General features: G+C 48.9%; 2 protein-coding genes across 3 annotated transcripts; one reads left to right on the top strand and one right to left on the bottom strand.

Annotated features, from left to right (window-relative positions):
- The first annotated feature begins 228 nt into the window (after nucleotides 1-228).
- RASD1 (ras related dexamethasone induced 1) lies at nucleotides 229-2,158 on the top strand. Of its 2 annotated transcripts, none has more exons than XM_004432985.3 (2): nucleotides 229-658; nucleotides 1,011-1,240. In XM_004432985.3, the coding sequence occupies exons 1-2, from the start codon at nucleotides 373-375 to the stop codon at nucleotides 1,091-1,093; spliced, it is 369 nt and encodes a 122-aa protein (XP_004433042.1). In that variant the 5' UTR covers nucleotides 229-372; the 3' UTR covers nucleotides 1,094-1,240. The 2 variants fall into 2 exon arrangements, with proteins under 2 accessions (XP_004433042.1, XP_004433041.1); XM_004432984.3 differs by having other exon boundaries at nucleotides 238-658; nucleotides 937-2,158.
- A 951-nt stretch (nucleotides 2,159-3,109) lies between these two features.
- MED9 (mediator complex subunit 9) lies at nucleotides 3,110-16,524 on the bottom strand. Its single transcript, XM_004432983.3, has 2 exons — nucleotides 16,242-16,524; nucleotides 3,110-5,108 (listed from the first exon to the last, which is right to left on the bottom strand). Exons 1-2 carry the CDS (start codon nucleotides 16,466-16,468, stop codon nucleotides 4,892-4,894), a joined length of 444 nt encoding a protein of 147 aa, XP_004433040.1. The 5' UTR covers nucleotides 16,469-16,524; the 3' UTR covers nucleotides 3,110-4,891.
- Between the last annotated feature and the right edge of the window lie 4,760 nt (nucleotides 16,525-21,284).

Genomic DNA, 21,284 nt, shown 5'->3' with positions numbered 1-21,284 from the left:
GGCCGCCGAGCCCCGTGCAGTGGAAAAGCGCAGGGTCCGCGCGCCCCTGCCCCAGCCGGACCCTGGACTCAGTCTCCTTCTCGTGCCCAGGCAGGGGCGGGCAGCGCCGGCGGGGCTCGCGGGAGGGAGCGGCGGGGCCCGCGGTCGTGACGCAGCGAGGCGGGGAGGGCGCCGGGCGGGGCGGCCGCGCGGCTTGCATATAAGGGCGGCCGCTGGGCGCGGAGAGCCGGAGCGAGTGACTTCGTCCGAGAGCAGGAGCCGAGCCACAGCCCGCGCCCGAGCCCGAGCCCAGCCGCCCGGCCGCTCCCGCGCCCCCGGCCGCCCTCTGCGCTTCTCCCGGCCCCGCGCCCGCGCCCTCGGCCCCTCCGCCCAATGAAACTGGCCGCGATGATCAAGAAGCTGTGCCCGAGCGACTCGGAGCTGAGTATCCCGGCCAAGAACTGCTACCGGATGGTCATCCTCGGCTCGTCCAAGGTGGGCAAGACGGCCATCGTGTCGCGTTTCCTCACGGGCCGCTTCGAAGACGCCTACACGCCCACCATCGAGGACTTCCACCGCAAGTTCTACTCCATCCGCGGCGAGGTCTACCAGCTCGACATCCTCGACACGTCCGGCAACCACCCGTTCCCGGCCATGCGGCGCCTCTCCATCCTCACTGGTGAGCCGGGCGGGCGGGGCAGCGGGCGCGGGGAGGGAGCTGCGCACCGGGAAGGGCGGAGACCCCTCGTCCCAGGGCGCCCGGCGGGGTCGAGCTGGAGGCGCGCTCCGCCCCTCCGCCGCCGCGGGTCAAGTTTTGCGCGCGGAGAGGTCAGCGCGCCCCGCGCTGGGCTGCTGGAGCTCCGTTGCCAGGCGGCCGGGCGGCCCCTAGGTCCGCCCAACTTAGTCGTCCTCTTGGCAGCCGCCCTCACCTTGTCCTTTCCTGCTGTGTCCCCATAGGAGACGTCTTCATCCTGGTGTTCAGCCTGGACAACCGCGACTCCTTCGAGGAGGTGCAGAGGCTCAAGCAGCAGATCCTCGACACCAAGTCTTGCCTCAAGAACAAAACCAAGGAGAACGTGGACGTGCCTCTGGTCATCTGCGGCAACAAGGGTGACCGGGACTTCTACCGCGAGGTGGAGCAGCGCGAGATCGAGCAGCTGGTGGGGAACGACCCCCAGCGCTGCGCCTACTTCGAGATCTCGGCCAAGAAGAACAGCAGCCTGGACCAGATGTTCCGGGCGCTCTTCGCCATGGCCAAGCTGCCGAGCGAGATGAGCCCGGACCTGCACCGCAAGGTGTCGGTGCAGTACTGCGACGTGCTGCACGAGAAGGCGCTGCGGAGCAAGAAGCTGCTGCGAGCGGGCGGCGGCGGCGGCCCGGGCGACGCCTTCGGCATCGTGGCGCCCTTCGCGCGCAGGCCCAGCGTGCACAGCGACCTCATGTACATCCGCGAGAAGGCCAGCGGCGGCGGCCAGGCCAAGGCCAAGGAGCGCTGCGTCATCAGCTAGGAGCCCCCCAACCCCCGCGCCGGCGACGTATCCTAAAAAGGACCTTTTTGTTTAAAAGTCCAATCTGACGTCGGGGCCAGCCCCGGGCCGCGTGTGCGCGCTGACTGCGTCTTCCTTCCCCGTGACGGGCCCGCGCACCAGGGAGGCACAAACGAACCGAGAAGGGACCGTCACCTGCTCTGGAAGCAAAGAGGACTGGCTAAGACCGGGACCCCCCACCTCCGATTCCTCCTGGGCGCCGCCGCTCCCGCGACTTGGGGGGCATGGGCCCAGCAGAGGGTGACTTTGTCTTTTCACAAAGAGCTAAGAATGGGGAGGGGGTGGAAGTTAATCATCCACTGTTGAGCTTCGAGAAACCCGTCCTGCCGGCTGTAGCATCAGGACAAGCGGGGCATTATCTTGTCTGTGATTCGGAGTTGCCATGACAGCTGGCGAAAGCCTTCGCCCTCCTGAAACTGAGGGGGTGTGGGTCAAATCATAGCCAAGTGACCTGTTTACATGTGTGTGAAATTGCACAAAGGAAAAACAAAACATAAAACTTGCACTTTAATAGTAGTTCTGGTATCATGGACGTGAACAAAATCTTATCCAGGTGTTTATACTGTGTGTGTGAGATACTCTTTAGTTGTTATTGGCTTTTTAATATAAAATAAAATAAAACAGAAAACGGCTTTCTTTGCTTTTAGAAATGGCTACAGGGGGAGGGTGAGAAGGGAGGGGCCAGGCTTCTGCTCCTGTGGAAATAGACACCTCCCCCAGACCTGGAAGAGAACCCTGGCCTTCCAAAAGTAGCTTCAGCCCTTCTGGGAGAAAAGGCTCCAAAGCAGCTCCCAATGACCCAGCTAAAGCCCCTCTATTTGGGGAAGGGTTCCTCAGAAAGCCAGCACCAACACAGACGATGTCAGGGTCCTCCCTCAAGATGCATCTTTCCAGCCACGTACCTGCTTCCGTTCCCCTGGGCCCAGCCGTTGTGTCCTATACTCACTGCCAGCCCAGAGAGACAAAAAGTGTCAAACCTGAACTTCTCAGATGGTCTGAGGTGTCACTCAGGCCCCGCTCTCAGAAATAAGGAAATGGAGCCTTGAGAGACTGATTTGGCGTTAGGCTGGGGCAGGACCCTGGTCCTCCGACTCCTCGGAGCCTGCCACATGGCTGTCTGGAGACAGTTAAAATCACCTGTCCTCCTGCGCCCTTTCAGCTCCAGGAAGCACTTGCTGCCCCGGGGGCTGGGGGGGGGAGAGTGTCCAGCACCCTTCTCTGCCTTGCTGTCTCCTTTTCTCAGCAGTTGAGGGGAAGCCAGTATTGTCCCAGGGGAGGGATTTCAACCACGCTCTGGTGAGTGCCGCGCCCCACCAGGACTGAACCCACCTCCACAAGGAGGGATGGCCTGGGGGGCCAAGCACAGGCAGGCAGGATGACCCCCAGGCCAACTGAACCTTTGGGGAAGGACAGGAGCCTCTCCTGGGAGGCGTTCCTGTTTGTGCTGGTTTAGCTGGTACATGCTGAGGCCAAGGGAGGTGCGGAGTGGAGGTTCCATCTGCTGTAAGCAAAGTGAATGTTTTCTTCTCGACTATCCAAAAGAGACGTCCTACTATAAACTCAGTACAAAAACCAAGTCGTCCTGAGAGCAGAGCACAAATTCTTTTAATTACACTCTAGAAAAATGTCACCAGTCAATACACTGGATATAGGAAAGGGTCCATCTCCCTCTGCCCCTGAGGAGCCCTAGTCCAGTTCCCTTGCAGCAGTCCCGACAGTCTTGTGTTTCTACGTGCTTTGTGTTTCACGGTTTTTGGTCAGAGCCTTAAAACTGGCCCACATTTCAGAGTACTGATATTTCAAGAAAATAACTGATTCAGTTAAATAACAGTCCCAAGGTAGAACTGGTCTAACAGGTGATGACCCACTTACACTTGGAGCCTGCCTTTCTGTCTAAAGCCACGGAAACCTGAGAGCCCCCTCCACACATCCCTGGCTTCCCAAGATGCAAGACATCTTCTGACAGGTGGCCGCAGGCCCACACAAGTGGAACCCCTACTAAAAACATCTTCAAACAATATTCCTACCAACGAGGTTGGTTGGCGGGCATCTGTTAAGCCCCTGAATTGGTCAGCACAGATTATGTGCCCATTGCCAGATCTCAACAATATTCAGTTACTCTCACCTCATTCTCAGCACAAGAACAACTCTCTCTGGTCTGAGGGTCCTGGGAAGAGCACACAGACACAACGCCCTCGGGGAAGAAATGAGCGTGCTCTCAACACTGATCAACAGAACTTGGCTGCACAACTCCCAGGTCTAGCTCGCCCCACCCCTTCAGAAGTGACTCAGAACTACACAGCCACACCTGCCGAGGGACGACCAGACCGTCACCTAGAGCTGCCCATCTCTGAACACAGAACATCATCAACACCTCCGCCTGCGGTGCACTGTGCTCGTGGGTGACTCCAGGGAGAAGGCAGAGGGGAAACAATGTTTTAAACCAGGACAGTGGGAATCTAAATGCTGGAAGAGGCAAGGTCTGCTCACCTGGAGACCTGTCTGAGCCTTGCTTAGAAACAACAGTACCCTCCAGCCCCATGGGAAGCACTGTGAGGGCTGAAGTGGTTTGGCCGTTCTTGGGCATTAAATGGCTAAACAGGCTGACTGGTGACGGGAGACAAAGGGAGCAACAGCTAAAAGTAAGAACATGTAGGTGGCAGAGAAGCTGGAGACAGGGGCCGCCTGGCAGGGCTGCAGGCTGACACCCCCACGGACACAGTTACATTCACTGGCTCAAACAGAAAAGGAAACAAACTGTGTCAGGGGGAAAAAGCCACCCTGTAGTCTTTCAAAACAATGTGCATTCTCTCTCGGCCTTCTTTTACCATTTTAAATCCATGCCGTGTGAATGCAGGCCTAATTTGTCCAGTGAATTCTATGCAAATGTTTCATGACACTGCTATTAACAGAACAATATGTACCTGGGACACACTGCTCATATCCAGGGGGTGGAAGGAGGGGAGGGCAGGAAGCAGAGAGGAGCCGCCTCCTTTCCTGCTGTGCTCTTCAGATCTGCGGGTGGAGCCTGAATACACAGCAGATGGCCCCCTCCCCAGAGGCAGGGGTAGAGTCCTCCACCCCTCCCCAGCCTCTAGGAACACTCTTCCTTCCCCCAGCAGGCACTCGAGTTATTATGCATCTAGACATATGGATATACACAAGGAAGCCCCAAGAAGTCAAGCTCGAGGGCTGGCTCCTCACAGAGCCAAACTCAGCTGAGGAAGCAGTATATGCCCCCACCCTACTTGGCTACAAAGTTCAGAGCTGAGGTCTGAAAGAACCACACTCCAAGGGAGTGGTGGGGGAGCAGTAAGGCCATGTGCTCTCCCCTTTCTTTCTCCGGCATTCCTGGAAGCTGGCCTCTACTCCTTGGGGATCTCAAACATGCAGAGGCTCTTGTACTTCTGCAGAAGTTCATTCTTGGTCCTGACTTGCTCCCGGAGGCTGTGCAGCTGGTGCTGCTGCTGCTCAGGGCTCAGGTGGATGCCAGGCATGGTGCTAATGACCTTGCGCATCTCCTGGAACTTGGTTTTGAGGGCGTTCAGGTCCTGGTGGATGTCCGGGCTGTCTTTGTCCATGCTGCAGGGGGCAGAGGGCAGTGGTTAGCAATCACAGCTCAGAGTGAAGCAACACCTGGTTTCCCTCCTGCGCACCCACAAAACTTGCCATCTATTACCATTATTTTAGAATGCCTTCTTGGGCCGGCCCTGTGGCTTAGCGGTTAAGTGCACGTGCTCCGCTGCTGGCAGCCCGGGTTCGGATCCTGGGGGCGCAATGACGCACCACTTCTCCGGCCATGCTGAGGCCGCATCCCACATACAGCAACTAAGAAGGATATGCAGCTATGACATACAACTATCTAAAGGGGCTTTGGGGGAAAAAATAAAATTATAAAAAATAAATAAAAAGGGGTAGTTTCTAAAAAAAAAAAAAAAAGAATGCCTTCTTTTCTGTGTCTGTCCCCTTACTAGGCTGTGTACCCCCGGAAGACAGGGACTAGTTCTTTCTTATGCAGCCTTAGGGCAGGCATGTGATAGCTGCTCAGTACAAGAGCCCCTGCACCTAGCGGTCTGTGCAGCCCCTCATAGCACACTCGCAGAATTAGGTGCTTGGAGGGCACGGACTGAGTCTGCCTTGTTCACAGCTGTATCTCCAGCTCCTAGCTAGTCCCTGGGCACTGTAGGTACTCAAGTAACATTTCTTGAAAGAGTGAATGCTTGGCAAATAAGTTCATAAATGTCTGTTGAATGAATGAACAAACCATTACCAATATCAGGTGACAAATGGCAAGCAAAACTTGCTAAAATACTACATTTCTTCTATTTTGAGCCATTTCCAGGCCAATTAGGAGACTTGATTAGCTAGCAAGAGCTAACTTTAGCTGATATTTTGATGCTTGACACTGTTAACGTAAAGACTAATTTCCACAGAGCTATTCATAAATTTTACGTTAGTTACAAGCTACTGGAAATCTTCAGCAGGTGCGAGCTCTCTCCCACCAGAGTCATGCAAACTCCTTGCCTTCAGGTCAAGCTCACTTTAAAGGCAGGATCATTTACTTCATCTCACAGCTATTATTAGCTGCCCGGAGATCCATGCTCCTCTATCACTCCTAGATTAAAAACAGAAAGGACAAAAACGTTCACCTCAGATCAAAGAAACGGCCTGCCAGTTGCTCTTATGCATTTTTTAAAAGTTAGTAAGTAGATGAGCTTTTGAAAACAAGCAGTTGAGACTAAAAACGAAAATTCAGTAGGCTGTTCTTAAAGTCACCCATTGAGGCGAAGAGGAGAAAACTGTCAATGTTCAGTTATTTTTTTTAAATAAGTGTTCATCCCTGATGCGAAATTTCAACCCAGATGGTGCTAATTCATGTTTATTATTCATCATTTCTCTGCTTACGCAGACAGAATATCCATCTTTCCTGGAGATCCATCGGTTAGGGCTCATACCTGGCAAACGAGACAGCCACCAGGGCCTGCTCACTATTTATCAATAGCTCTAACTCAGACGCAAGCTACGGAGAATCAATCCTTTATTCTAGGGAACAAACGGCTAGCCAAACATTTCTTGTTGTCATCTGATGCCCTCCATTTAGACAGACCCTGACAGCATACCTTACGCAGGGTCTAGGGAGGAGTAAGCAGCACTCATGAGAACTACGAATCACTTAGAAGGAAGCAAATAGGCAGCATCTTTTATTTTAATTCTTTTAGGTCTCAGCTCAGATCCACAATTCTGGACAGAAACCATCTGGACTTCTGAAATCATTATACTCGGACAGCATATGTGTTAACACACTGTTACAGATCTAAGTCCCAAGGGAGTTTTGAAATTAAAATATAGTTTTAAGAAAATGGATTCACATCACTTGAATCTGAAAGGACACAATAAAAACAAACAAAAATACATAAAATAAAAATTTGGAAGGAAGTCATGATAATCTATCTAGTTATGGAAGCAAACAAAACCTGGCCCAAAAGAAGATTTAATTCTGAAAGTAAAAAGTGGGCCATGTTTAAGATGACCATTTCTGAAAACCCCCAAATCTCAAGGGCTGTCCATTCTTTACCTGGTTAACTTTTGGTCTTCAGATAAAAAAGAAGGAGCCATATGAAAAGCCCACCTGGAGGGGAGCTGAGCTGAAAGGGGGCCATGCAGCCCACAGTGAGGCCCACTCTGCAAAAGCTTCACAGCCTGCTCTAGTTGGTAGAGGTAAATAACGTGGAACTCCTGGGGCGAGGAAAACACTCTATTCAGGAACCGGCTCAAACCAAGTGGAAACCTGCTAGGCCAGGATGACTGTGAAATACTCAAGCCAAAAGAAAAGAGACAGGCCCAGATACCAAGGGAATAAAAGCAGAAAGCTCCAAATGGGCCTGCCTTTGTGTTCAGTGTTAGTCATCATCCAACTTTAGAAGGAAAAAAAAAGGAGACTAGGCCAGGACGGGAAGCACAAAAATCACACAAACAAGGGCAAGGTTAGGGCACGCTGGTCCGGCCTACCACAGTTTTTAAAAGGTGGACAAATACACTGCAGTGGCTTGACTGACAGGCCACTTCCTGACAGTCTTTTGTGCACACCCTGGGTGATACTTAGCATCATTTCCGCAGTGGACACAGACGTTCTGCATTTGCGTCACGAGACTCTGGGCACACATCAGAGGTTTAGGTGGGGAGTCTAAGAATGATGCCTAGTGTAGGTGCGAAGTACAGCACAGCTTTCGTTTTCAGTATAGGTGCTTTGGGACTTGAAGATGCAAACTGGCAACAACTGAGCAAGCGTGTCCACTGGTAACCTAGAAGCAAAAGGAACCCACCAGGTCACAGAAGCCCATCTCCTCCTAAACCTGAGAGTCACTTCTTTTGACCTCACGGTGGCATCTAACTCGGTTTCCCATTTCTTTCTCCTCAAAATTTTCACCCCCCTGGCCTCACGCCCCCACTGTCCTAGCTGATCTGCCCTGGGACTGGTCCTTCTCACCCTCTCCTCCTCCCAGGCTAACTTCAGTGGCTGCCATTTTTTTTAAATAGCGTTTTTTTTTTTTTTATGACAGTAATAGGTGCTTGAGGGAAAAAATTTAAAAATGACAGACACTCAAGGCTTAGAAAAGGAAAGTCCTTCTAACCCCACGTCCCAGAGATAACCTCTGTTAACATGTGGTCCCTATTCTTTCAGATTACTTCGAAATACACAGTAACATGCAAATACAGTTGTTCCTTGGTATCCGAGGAGGACTGGTTCCAGGAGCCCCGTAGATTCAAAATCCGCAATGCTCGAGTCCTTTATATAAAATGGCATAGTATTTGCAAATAACCTACGCACATCCTCCTGTGTACTTTAAATCATCTCTAGAATACTTATACTACCTAATACAATGTAAACAATACGTAAATAGTTGTTACACTGTATTGTCAAGGGAATAACGACAAGGAAAAATGTCTGCACACATTCAGTACAGACACAGTCATCCCAGGCCTTTCAATCGAGGTTGGCTGAACCCAAGGAGGTGGGACTGCGGATACAGAGGGCCAGCTGTACACACATACTTCTGTGTTATTTTGACAAAAATGTGACCATACTACACACATGGTTCTATTCTTGCTTTTTGCCCTTAACAATGTTCCTTGGATGTCTTTCCATGTTAACACATATACAACTATACAGCTAAATTATTTGGCTGTTGATGGGTATTGGATGTTTGCAATTTATCACTTGCAATCAGAATGACTACGAACATTTTGTACCTCTAACTACATGTACCTGTGTAAGACACTTACTAAGATAATTTCCTAGAAGTGGGATTTCTGGGTCAAAGGTTATGTATATTAAAATTTTTGACAGATTATCAAAATGCCCTCCAAAAAAAGTGTACTGATATACACTCCCTGTGGCCATGGACACAACACTGTCCCTCACACCCTCGGCTATTACTCATCCAGTGGCCGTCTGCACTCCTCTCCAGGTCTGCCAGCACCTAAGGCCTCTGGGAGAGGGGCTTTGAAGCTCAAAGGCTCGCTTTATCTGCTCACAGGGTTACACATGAAAAACAATCTTTGCAGGGAGGAGTAAAAAGTTCTGCTGCTAAAAGAAGTTTGGAAATGACACTGCTCTACAAAATCGCCCAGAATGTGTTCATCCGCCCCTACCTCTTCTGACGCTGAGAACTCCTCTAGCCCAGCCCTCCGTCCTGAATTTCACCTCCCTGGTCCCAACCGTTACCAAGTGTTTTTTCCTTGGAGCCTGGGAGACCTGCCAATGCCCAAAGTGGACTCCCTGCCTCCTCAGCACGCCCCCCTTAGATGGGGGCACCCCCCTCATGAGTGGGGCAAACTAGAAGGCCGCACTCCCACTCGCACCTGTGTGCCCCGATGGTCACCCAGCCACAAGTCCCACCACCTCCTGCTACATACTCAAGTACCCCCCGCCACCGCCTCCTCCTCCCACTGTCGCCCAGGTCCTGTCCTCCTCCTAAACCCCTCTGCCCCACCTACCTTCACAAAACCCAAGTCTGAGCTCAAAAACTTCAGATGCTTCCTGTGCTCCCAGACAATACCTGCCAGGCAGGTTCACACTGCGAAGGTGGCCACCCAGGGCCACCCACAAGCGGCCTCTAATCTTTCCAGGCTCAAAGTCCCACTCTTCCCAAGACCCGGCGCAAACGCTCCATCATGGTATTTCTGATGCTGCACTAAGTAACGGCTGACCCAGGTACCTGCCTTCACGGAGCCTGTGTTCCAGCGGGTGTTCAATTAAGTTATGCTGAATGAACAGGGGTGAAGAGGCAGAGCAGACCCGAAATAATCCTGCCAAACAGTTTACAAATATTCCCCATCTGGGCACTCATCCTTTTCACTGGGACTTGGCTTAAGAAGAAAGTGAACAGCAGCAAGCCAGCCCTGATGGCCTAGTGGTTCAAGTTCGGTGTGCTCTGCTTCGGGGGCCTGGGTCTGGTTCCCAGGCACAGAACCACATCACTTGTCTGTCAGTTGCCATGCTGTGGTGGTGGCTCACATAGAACTAGAAGGATTTACAACTAGAATATACAACTATGTACTGGGGCTTTGTGGGGGAGAAACAAAAAAAGAGAGGAAGATTGGCAACAGATGTTAGCTCAGAGCGAACCTTTCCCAGCAAAAAAAACCCCCAAAAAACAATAAAACAGTGAACAGCAGAGTGGGCTGCAGTACAAGTGCACAAAAGCCCATGGAGCCAGTGGAGTCACTGCATCAACTTCTCTGCTGATGTGGGGGCTGCTTCCTGCAGGACCAGAGGCCAGGCCTCAGCTGGCGTGGAAGGCCAGTCAGATTAAAATAGTTACTTACGTGGGAAGAAGTAGGTCATTCACACCCCATTCCCACAAAAGAGGTCTTGCTGACCTGCCTCAACAAGAATGGACTTGTTTTAAGAAATATAGCCCCCGCTTAAGGGTAAAGGACAATGTCCAGTGCTCGTCACTTAACTACCTCCGTGGTGTCAAAGATGGCTCCCCTCTACCTACCCAGCACCCTAAAAAATATTAAAGAACTAAAAAATTTAATTTAAAAAAGTGTTTAAGTACCCACGTTGACAGAATACTTTTACTAGGTTAGCCAAAACCACGGGGCAAGGCAGTGACAAATGCAATTCAGAATTCCTAGGCTGGGACACAGTTCCAGACTCAGCTTAGACTTGACAAGTTTGAAGGAAAAAAAAAAAAATTATAACTTTCCCTGGTACAACAGGCCTCATTTCATTCCTCCTTTATTATTTACATACTTCTATAATGAAGTTTCTATACCTACCACAAAAGGTCTGAGTTGAAATCTAGAAAATTTCTTATAGGCATAAAAACGAGATTTTTCTTTTCTCTTTCCTCATTCTTTGAAAATAACGTAAATGTGTAGTTCTAACCATTCATTCAGCTATGGGGAAGACACTAGGAGGGATGAAAGTGCTATGGGCTATGGAGCTTCTCCGACACTAGGCAGGGTACACCCCGCCAGAAGGACTATAGGAACCAGGAGCTCCCCAGGTGGGGAAGGTGGCCTTCCCTACGTCTTTGAATATGTGGCATTTTCCTGGGCAAAGGGAGGGCAGGAAGGCACTCCAGCAGAGGGGCTCAAGTGTGTACAAGCCTGAAGGACTCCACCCACCCACAAGACACTCGCACCAGATGACTCACTCTGGGCTTTGTTGCATAGTCCAGGCAGGTAATTTGAAGATGGTCTGCAGAGATCTCTGAATGGAGGGCGAAAAGTTGGGAAGAACAATTTGGGAAGAGCAGGGAGCCCTAAGATTTTTGAGCAGAGAAAAATTAACCTGATAACATGTACAGGATGAATGAGAGAGAGGAGAGGATAAAGGCAAAGAGACTAACAAGTGACTGTAAGATCCAAAAATGAGATCAGAAGACCTGGCCCATGAGTGGCATCAAGAGGCTTGGAAGTCAAGGAGCAGATTAAAGCCTACATGTTCCACTAACCAAAAGCACCACGCAACTCAGATGGGCAACTAGGAAACAGACTGGGAAAGGTAAATATGCTACTGGTAAATACTGACAAGAAAGAGGAAGGAGAGAGACTAGTCTTGAAAGACAATTTAATGTAACATGGAGATTCGAGAATTAAAACAGTTTGGTACTAGAGAAAAATAGAATGTCCAGAAGTAGAGCAGAAAGCAGGGAAAATAATGAATGTTTAACACAGCGTGGGAAAATGCAGCTAACTGGGGAAAAAGCTGCCCCCCGACTCTTTCCATCAAAATAAATTCCAGAAGCATCAAAGAATTAAAAGCAAAAAACGAAACCATAAAAGTCCTAGGAAAAAGGGATCAATATCTATCATTTATCAGAGTTTGAAGGCCTTTCTAACTAGGACCAAAACTCAGAAGCCATAAAGGAAAAGCTTAACAAATCTGCCTACATAAAATGATATGCTTCTGAATGACAAAAAATACCAGGAACAAAGTTAAAAGAAAAACAACATCTTGGGGGAAATATTTACAATACACTTAAAAAGGCATACTTTTCTTAATGTACAAAGAGCTCATAAAGAGGAATGAATAGAAAAATGGGCAGTTCATAGAGAAAAAAATACAAATGACATAAAGTTGCGGATGAAAAGATGCTTTACCTGATATAATAAAAGACATGGATTGATACAATGTATCATTTCTGACCTAGCAGATGAGCCAAAGTTAAAAAGTTAATGGTGATGGCAGGGGTGTGAGAAAAAGACACAAATACACTGTTGGCGAAGTATAAATTGGTGCATTCTTCCTGAATTTGCTATTAGTGACCAAAATCTTAAATTCACATATCCCATGGCCAGAAATGTACCCTTCAGACTCTCAAGTTTACAAGATGGCATTTATAAAGAGGTTCACTGCACTGCTGACTGCAACTGCAAAAGGCAAGAAACAATCCGAGTATCCTTGGGCAGGGAACTGCTCAAATAAATGGCATATTCAATGGTGGAATATTATGCAGTTTCGGGACGAGGGAGGGGGCTCGGAAGAGAGGAGGGAGAGGTTCATTGCCATTTTATGTCTACAGCTCCTCTTTGAACACATCTACAACTTTAATTTTTTTTTTTAATGTTTTCTTGGTCACAGATTTATGGGCACTTTAGGTTTATTGAAGCATCCAGTTTACAGGACTGTGCTCTGAAGAAAGAGCTAAAAAGATGTAGCACTCTAAATTTAGCAATAGCTATCAAAATTAAAAATGCACGTACCATCCGCTCCAGCAACTCCACTGCCGAGGATTTACCTCATCATAAACTTACTCAGATACAAGGATGCTTACCCCAGCACTGCTGCTAAGTGCAAAAATTAGAAAAACACCTCAAAGTCCTTAAACTGAAGACTAGTTACATAATTTGTGCTGCAGCCACCTTACTGAGGAAGACCTTCATGTGCGAGTATGGAAAGTGTCCAAAACAGACTAGTAAGTGAAAAAAAGTAAGTACAGTATGATCTCAATTTGTATAAATTTTTGAAAAGACATGCATATATAATTCCTGGAAGGATACTTAAAGTATTAACAGCAACTACCATTAGTGAGGGAGCTTAGGGGAAGGAAGCCTTTTATCATTTTATATCTTTCTGAATTTGCCATTGTTACTTTTTTTAAATAAAACTTTTTAAAAAACCTAATGATGTAGTATTCTGAATTCTTTATGAGAACAAGGAAGACTAAACTCACTTCAGCTTTTACTTTCTTATTCACCCCCTGCACAAGCAGTAAACAAATAATAAAAGGGCCACTGGGGAAGCTACGGGAGAGGAGGAGACGGAGGGCCTGGGTTACTGAGCCGGTCCTAGCCCTCATTCCCTCTCGCCAGGCCTGCCAGGACAGCGTCCTATCTGGCTTCCCAGCCTGTCCGCTGAGATGCCACATCCATCTCGAGCACAAATCTGACCAAGGCTCCCTAGTTTGAAAGCTTCCCTAGCTCCCTATCCCTCAGAGGACAAAACCTCACTCCCTGAGGGGGATGTGCTGTCCTTCCTATGCTGGTTCTTCCCACCCTTCCAGTTCTCCCTTCCTTGGATTTATGCTCCAACCCCACCAAACTGAGAGTCGACCCCCATGAGTTGATGCTATTTCTTGGCTCCCCACCATCCCTCCCTCCTTTCATAATTTAAGACTCGTGGTTGGCATCACCCCTTAAGGAGCCTTCTGACTCCTCCAGGTTTCACGAGGTCTCCTCTCTCATCACTGCCCTCATCAGTCTGTCTCCTTGCCTCATTAGCCCATAAACTCAAACACATACCTAGACATGATATTTTAAAATCGGATCCTAGCCTTTTTTCATGGTGATAGCATCTCTCCTTCTCTCTATGCATACTGTTTCTTCCAAGTGGCTTTTTCTGCTCTTGTTTTGTCCTGTCTTTCTTACTAGGGGTTTTCTTCACATGCTTAGTGACCCTGGCTACCGGGTCATATGAACTGACTGTGGTCTTTCTTGGGGAGCCCCCAATGACTTTTCTCTTGGGCTGGTCAGACACCCCAGAGAAGGTACGTCTATTCTCTTTGGCTGCCAGTCTAGAAGCCAGGTAGGGGAAGAAGGCTAGGGTGGGGTCTCAATATCCAGTGTGTGAACTTTCTCTTCCTCCCTATTTCCAACATGGCTCCCTCCCTTAAACTCCTGCACTGTGCCTGGTGTCCCCCGAGTCCAGATAATCTTTGGCTTATTCTTTCCAAAGAATAAATCTCGGGAAAGAGTTACCCTTTAATTGTCGGCCAAGATGGAAGAAGAGCAGTCACCTGTCTGCTTCAAGTGAGGAGAGAGGACTGTGGGGATCTGCTGCTTAAGGAGACTTTTAAGTAATCCTCCTGTTCTTAGTCTCCTGTCACCCCTATTTCCAGAGGTCCCTGGCAACGCCAATTCCTGAGATGTGGGGGGAAGCCACGGTCAAAGGCAGGTGCTTCTGCCAACCAGGGGCTGATAGGTGGGTTAGCCCTTGGCCATCTGCTTTGTGGCAATTATCTCCTCTCCTGTTCTTTTTGGGTCTATGCTTTAAAAAAAAACCTCTTCACTGTCCTTTTAGAGGAAACTGAGACAAACATGAAATCAACCCACCATCTCTCACAGGAGGATGCTCTTGAGTAGACCTCACAACAACCTTACCATTTAAGTATTATTAGTTCCATTTCACAAGAGAAAAAGAGGCTCAGAGAAGCTAAGTAGTTTGTCCAAGGTCACCCAGCCAGTACGTTATACGGCTCTAGTCTGAACCCATCGTTTGAGGTCTGTTATTATTATTCACATATTAGAGATAAGAAAATAAGGCCTAGAAGGGTTACATGTTCTCCCAGACTACAAGGCAAGCAAGCGTCAGCATGAGCCTCGAATGCAAGACTGACTGCAAAGCCATGCTCTCTCAGAGGTACCTTGCTGCCCCTTCTTTAAGGCCAGCCCAGCTCAACTGCTCTACCGGGGCTCGAGAACATACTCTGCAGGCTCCAAGAACCGTCCTTGAGAATGTGTACATTTTGTGCTTTCATTCTTCCATATTTTTCTTAAAACCGGTGTAAGAGTATTTGCATTAATCTGGACAGCCCCTTTCCAGTCCAGTACTGCGCTGGGGCTGCAGGGTCGGCGTCCGCAACTGTGTCTGCAATCTCACTGCCGCCGCAAACTGCTGCCTGCTGAGCACAGGCTAATGAGAGCAGACCGGAGTCTGCCTGACCCTATAAGCAGGATGCTCACCCCGAGTGAAGCCACATGAAGTCAGGGTCTAACGCCAGAACAAAGGCTTTGTGTTGTCTGAAAAGTGGGGGAAGAATCGGGTCAGCCCACATCAAGTGAAGTAGTCCGGCTACACTTAAAGGCTGGGCCATGAACGCCACTTCCCTGTCGTGAGCAGAAATTCCATCTTAGCAAAACACCCAAGAGCACAGTGACGTTCACCTGAATGTTGCCGTAACAGTAATCTTCGTTTTCATTTACTTTGTTTTGGTTTTTAACAGCTGAATAAGAGTTACGAGCCTAGGAGTTTACACCTCGTATCGTGCGGATATAAAAAACAGTAAAAACAATTCAGGCTAACATGGGGATCTGCAAGACTGTGTTCTTTTTTTTGTTTCCTTCACAGGGTCAGTTTGCAAACTGAGACTAACCTGAAGGCTGGTCAAAAGGATGACAACCCCCCCTTTGAGACTATGTGAGAACACAGTACTACAGGGGTCGATTTGGTGGGGCGACGTCTGTGTCTCGCTGTCTGCGACGTTTCCCACCCTCCCCCCTCCGGCGTTTCTGAACTACGGGTCATTCCCGCTCGCGTCTGCCTCTCCCTCCAGCCGAGGAGCCGCGTGAGAAGGGCTGGTCAGCCGGCCCCTCCTCCTCCGCAGGCCCCCAGCACTCAGCAGTGCGCCGGGCGGGGCACACGAGGCACCGTCGGCTCTGCGAGAAGGGGAGCGAGCGGGCGCCCCCCCGTCACGGAGAAGCCGAGGCTCAGACGCCCGAGCCGCTCGTGACCAGCAGGACGCACACTCGGGCGGCACGGCAGCGCTGTGGCTCCGAGAACACCGCCAGGCCGTCCGTCGCGAGGTCCGGCAACGCCAGGGCTCAGAGCGTTTGCCGGACTCACGGGCCGAGCCGGTGCGGTCCTGGGAGAGGCCTCGCCCCCCGGGCCTCAGGTTCCCCATCTATAAAACGGGGGCGCACCCGCGAGCGCCCGCACGAGAAGCGGGAGGGCGTGTGGAGCTGGTCCTCTCCGGCCCTTACCATTTGATGATGTTGTGAACCAACGGCAGAAAGGAGAAGTTCTCCTCCTCCTTCACGCCCGCCGGGGACTGAGGCCTCACCGCCGGAGACCGCTGCGGCTGAGGCGCGGCGACCGGCGGCGGTGCCTGCGGAGGCAGCAGCGACTTCGTCTCGGGCAGCGGCGGCTCGGCCGACGGCGGTAACGCATCCTCAGCCTGTCGCCCGGCGGCCACCCCGGCGGAGGCCATGGCGCTCAGGACCGGCCACTCAGACAGCCAGCGAGACCCGAGCGGTCAGCCCGCCGAAAGCGTCGCGCTGCCCCTACGTCACTACCGCGCGCCCGCGGGGGCGGGACCCGGAGAAAGGCTGTGAGCATGCGCACCAGGGCGTGCGCGGGGCAAAGGCACGGGGCGGGGCGGCTGTTACTAGGCAACAGGAGGTCGGCGAGTCTGCGGTGGCCTGGGTTTGGTTGCGTTGAGAGAGCTAAATTATTAAATAGTCAGGAGATTTATTTCAGAAATAACATCTTATTCCTTTTCACGTGACGACGAGGGTCCAAAAGCAACTAATACAGGAAGCGTGCGATGAATAAGGCCCAGCACGGCCCAGCCCTGGGAGAAGGCCGCCCGAAGAACCAGCTTGAACCGCGCGCGGAGTGGACCGCCGTCACCGGGCGCCTGCTATGTGTAAGGCGCCGGCCCTGCGGGCGTCGAGAATGCGGAGAGGAAGGATCTGCAGCGCTTGCACCACGCGGGAGCCTCCAGGGGGAGAGGCGGCAGACCCTGGCCGGGCGGTAGTGCCACAGCGCGTGCCAGCCCTGAGGACGCAGACACCAGAAACGGCGTCCCCCAAAGCTCCGCGGGGCTGGGTAGGGAGGAACTAGTAATTCAGTATTTAATATGCATCTCCTGGAGCTGCTCTCCATACCTGTGGGCGACTTCCTTAAGCCCCTAGGTCCCAGCCGCCTCGCCTCTATAATCTTTAGTTCAGGGTCATGGCAGAGCCTAATCTGCTTTCTAACTTCAGATACATGGCTGACCTCCAAAGGTCTAATTCACATGAGGACCCCCTAGGATCCTAGGCCAAAGCGGGTTACTTTTGGTAGATTTGTCGTTATGTTCCTCAAAACAAGTATGATATGGGGGCTGTATAATAAATTTCTGAGCAGTGGGGACACTGATCCTAAGCTTAGCTAATGAGTGGAAGAAGATGTGAGCTAGGAGAGCCCCATCCTTCCTTAGTCTACCATCCTGGGCCTTTAACAGAGGAGAGGAAGTCCACATTCAGGTAGCAAGATGAGCAGTAGCACTTAAGAGCAACGTGGCCTATCCCAAGGAAAGCATCAATGCTAGTATTTTCGGATGCCTTAGGAGGGGTTTATGGAGGCAGGTGCTAGGGGAGCAAGACCATAGAGGGAAGTAGATGTTGGAGAGTGTGCTGTAGACGCCCTTTAGTCATGGGCCTCAGTGCAGCATTCTTCAGCAAGAGCTGCCCAGAGCACTCCAGAAGGAGACCAAGGGGAGGGAGAAGGCTGCAGGGTTTTCTTCCTGCCCACCATGGACCTCTCCACCTAAGGGAAATGTTTAAGAGTCCTGCTAGATAATGGAGGAGAAAGGCCTGTTGGGATAGGACCAGATGTGCTTGAAAAGAGTACACCCTTGGAGTCATCTGGGGAAAAAAATGGTGGTATAATAGTAATAATAATAATAGTGATTACCACAACTACGGTGGAATAAAAATAGGGACAAGGAATAGAGTCACAGTCATTATCTCATTTAATCTACAAAAGAGCGCTAAAAGTAGATGTTAGTATCTCTCTTTTATAGATGAGGAAACTGAGGCTTACAGCAGTTAAGATACTGGCTCTGGGTCACATGGCTTGCTTGACACCAAGCCTCTGGTCCTAACGAACACATAGGAGACCTCAGGTCCCAACCAGTTCTGTAACTTTATGATTCAAAATGGTAAAAGTTAGATTTTTATTCAGAATTCAAAAAGCAATCCGATATTCATCAATAATATCTCCATGGCAATGACACGTCCTCCTTTCCCTCCCAGTGTGTTTTGTAACTTAATTACAAACCCCAGCTTTATCGTCAGCAGGATAATGAAGACGTCTCTTTTTAAAAAAAGAAAAAACACTCCAGGTATAAATAGATATGGCTAAAAAAAACAAATTGGAATCGTAGGAAGCATGAACAAGTAGAGTGCACTGACAATTTGCCATAAAAATAGTTAATCTAATTAGTGGCTAAGCGTAAAGCTGACTCTACAGCATTGCAAGCAGATGTCAGAAAAATAATATCTGGCCTGTGTTGGTTTCATTAAAGCTAAAATTGCCACAACAAATGTGTGTCTGTTCATAACCGCTTTGTTAAAAGTCAAAAAGGGTCCACTGATATGTAAGGACGGTATATTGTTAGAGATGCCACCAAGTTAAGCTATCTGGTTATTGCTTTCTTAGGCAGAGTTAGGCTGTTTCTCATAGAGCCTTTCCAGGCAAGTTGGTGGTTACAAGTTCTGGCCAAGGAGCCTGCCTGCCTGACTTCAGTCCCAGCTCAGTCTGTTTGAAGTTGTGTGACTTTGGACAACTGCACAAGCCCACTTTGCATAGCCATGCAACCTCCCAGGAGGACCGAATGCATTATTACATACAAATCATGGAGAAAAGTATCTGTGCACAGTAAATATTAGTTCTTGTTATTCAGATTTAGGGTTTGCTCCTTCACCAATTAATAAAACCCAGACTGATGGCAGTTAACAGGAATGATCTAGAATCAGAGCTCTCCAATAAAATATAATATGATCCATAAATGCAAGCCACATATGTCATTTTCAATTTTCTAGTAGCCACGTTAAAAAAAAAAGTGAAATTAATTTTAGTATGTTTTACTTAACCCATTATATCCCAAAATTATTTCAACATGTAATCAATATTAAAAATTATTAGAGAGGTATTTTACTGTTTTTCATACTGTCTTTGAAATCTGGTATGTACTTTACATTTACAGCACATCTCAATGTGAATAGCCACGTTTCAAGTGCTCAGTCACCACATGTGGCTGGAGACTACAGAACTGGATGGTGCAGTTTGAGAGATCAATACATATCACTGTAGACAGAACTCACAATCAAAATGGTGAGAGGAAAAAAGCAAGTTGCACAAGAGAAATAGAGTATGTTACTACCTATGTAAATATTTGAAGCATGAAAAATAACACTATACCTCATCCATAGATACAAGACATATATATAAAAAGTTTTTAAAAGGAACTGAAAGGTATACTACACATTCCTGGGACAGGGGATGGGAATATAACCAGCACTGCAACTCTCGGTGTAATGTTATATTTCTTTTATATATTGTGAGAGGACTTAAAGCAAAAAGGAAAAATATGGACAATTGCCAAATATAGAAGTGGGTACGTGGGAGTTTGATACATTAGAATCCAGGTTCTGCTAGTTTCTGGCTGTGTGACCTTGGACAAGTCATTTAACCTTCCTGTGCCTCAGTTTCCTCATCTGCAAAATGGAATCATAACAGCCCTTTCCTGATAGGGCTGCTGTAAGGGTTCCAGGAATTCATGTCTGTAAAAAGCTTTGAGAGTAAGCACTATTTAAGCTTTAGCTTTAGGAGCTTAAATAGCTCCTATTTTTGGAGATAGGTGCAAAAATAGCCATCTCTCTGTCAGACAAGTGTCACGGGGATTGTTAAACTGGTCATGTCATCGAACCATCGGGGGCTTTGTCAAAGCTATGTCCTTACACATGATTCATCCTTTTCTTTGATCATCTGGAGCCTCGGGCAGGGTGGAAAAGCTACATGATACTTTGATTTTTGTGAGTTAAAAAAAATAGGGAGCAATCATTATTCAGGCCAAACGTAGCGCAGCACGTGCCAAGAGTCAGCTCCCTCCAGCGAGACGCATGCTTACGCCTCAGAACAAAGCCTTTGCTTCAGATCTGCCTTGAGATTGCTTTTCTTCTTTCTCTGAGCTCAACTAAATTTATTTATTTTTGTTCCTTTCAACTGTTCTGTCGTTACTCCAAGATACTCCATTATGCCCAGTTTCTCAACCCGCTTGTTTCAGTGGTTCCATTTCCAGAAGCACTCTTGATGGGGTATTTCAGCACACAAATTCAAGCACATTTCTTTCAGACTCAGAATTTTCTCCTTAAGTCCTCTCCTTTAGTCCTTATTCCTGCTTACTGTGTTTCGCCAGACCTCCACCCACTTTTGATACGATACAAACGAGAGGCAATCCATTCCAGGAACTAGCTTTTTACTAAAATGGTTCATTTTTGTTGTGATATCATATTTGTTCCAATCTCTTTACTAAGTCATTTTCACTCAAATTATTTGTTAGCCAAGTTTTTTTTTCCTTTCTACCAGCTGTTCCCCCAAAGCCTCATCCTTATCTCCTTCTGTTAATCCTTTTTAAAAAAATAACCTCTTTCTCATGATGGCCTTTTGGCTTTTTCTCACTCTTCAGTCCTCCCTTTCTCTAGAAGTTGCCTTGTTTTCTTTATTGGATTTATTGAAAGTCTTTCGACTCTTGACTACTAACTCCAGTTGCAAAATTGTAGTTAAAAATTATTGGGCCGGCCCCGTCGCTTAGCGGTTAAGTGCACTCGCTCCGCTGCTGGCAGCCCGGGTTGGGATCCCGGGTGCGCACCGACACACCGCTTCTCCGGCCATGCTGAGGCCACGTCCCACATACAGCAACTAGAAGGATGTGCAACTATGGCATACAGCTATCTACTGGGGCTCTGGGGAATAAAAGGAGGAGGATCGGCAGTAGATGTTAGCTCAGGGCTGATCTTCCTCACACACACAAAAAAATTATTATGCAACTGGCATGCTGAAGAGGATAGGACATTCGCTGCCCATGAGTGCTGTGTGGCTGGTCTTCGTGGTTCAGGCCCGTGGCTGGGTTTCCAGACCTTTTGGGACAGGAGGAGATAGCCCGTAACTACAGACATTCAGAATATCCCAAACTGTAGAAGCCAACAAGTTCCAAGCTGAGAAATGGAAGCAGCATTGAGAGGGAACAGCAGCCTCCA

This window comes from Ceratotherium simum, chromosome 16 (genome assembly GCF_057802395.1).
Source record: "Ceratotherium simum simum isolate JZ-2026a chromosome 16, ASM5780239v1, whole genome shotgun sequence".
Taxonomy (NCBI): domain Eukaryota; kingdom Metazoa; phylum Chordata; class Mammalia; order Perissodactyla; family Rhinocerotidae; genus Ceratotherium; species Ceratotherium simum.
This window is presented reverse-complemented; position numbering and strand designations above follow the sequence as displayed.

Bases quoted from the DNA above. Each gene is read 5' to 3' on its own strand.
- MED9 (XM_004432983.3), bottom strand. From the start codon at position 16,468: ATGGCCTCCGCCGGGGTGGCCGCCGGGCGACAGGCTGAGGATGCGTTA. The intron at 5,109-16,241 runs GTAAGGGCCGGA...TGCCCCCTGCAG, and splicing joins GTTCACAACATCATCAAATG to CATGGACAAAGACAGCCCGG.
- RASD1 (XM_004432984.3), top strand. From the start codon at position 373: ATGAAACTGGCCGCGATGATCAAGAAGCTGTGCCCGAGCGACTCGGAG. The intron at 659-936 runs GTGAGCCGGGCG...GTGTCCCCATAG, and splicing joins GCGCCTCTCCATCCTCACTG to GAGACGTCTTCATCCTGGTG.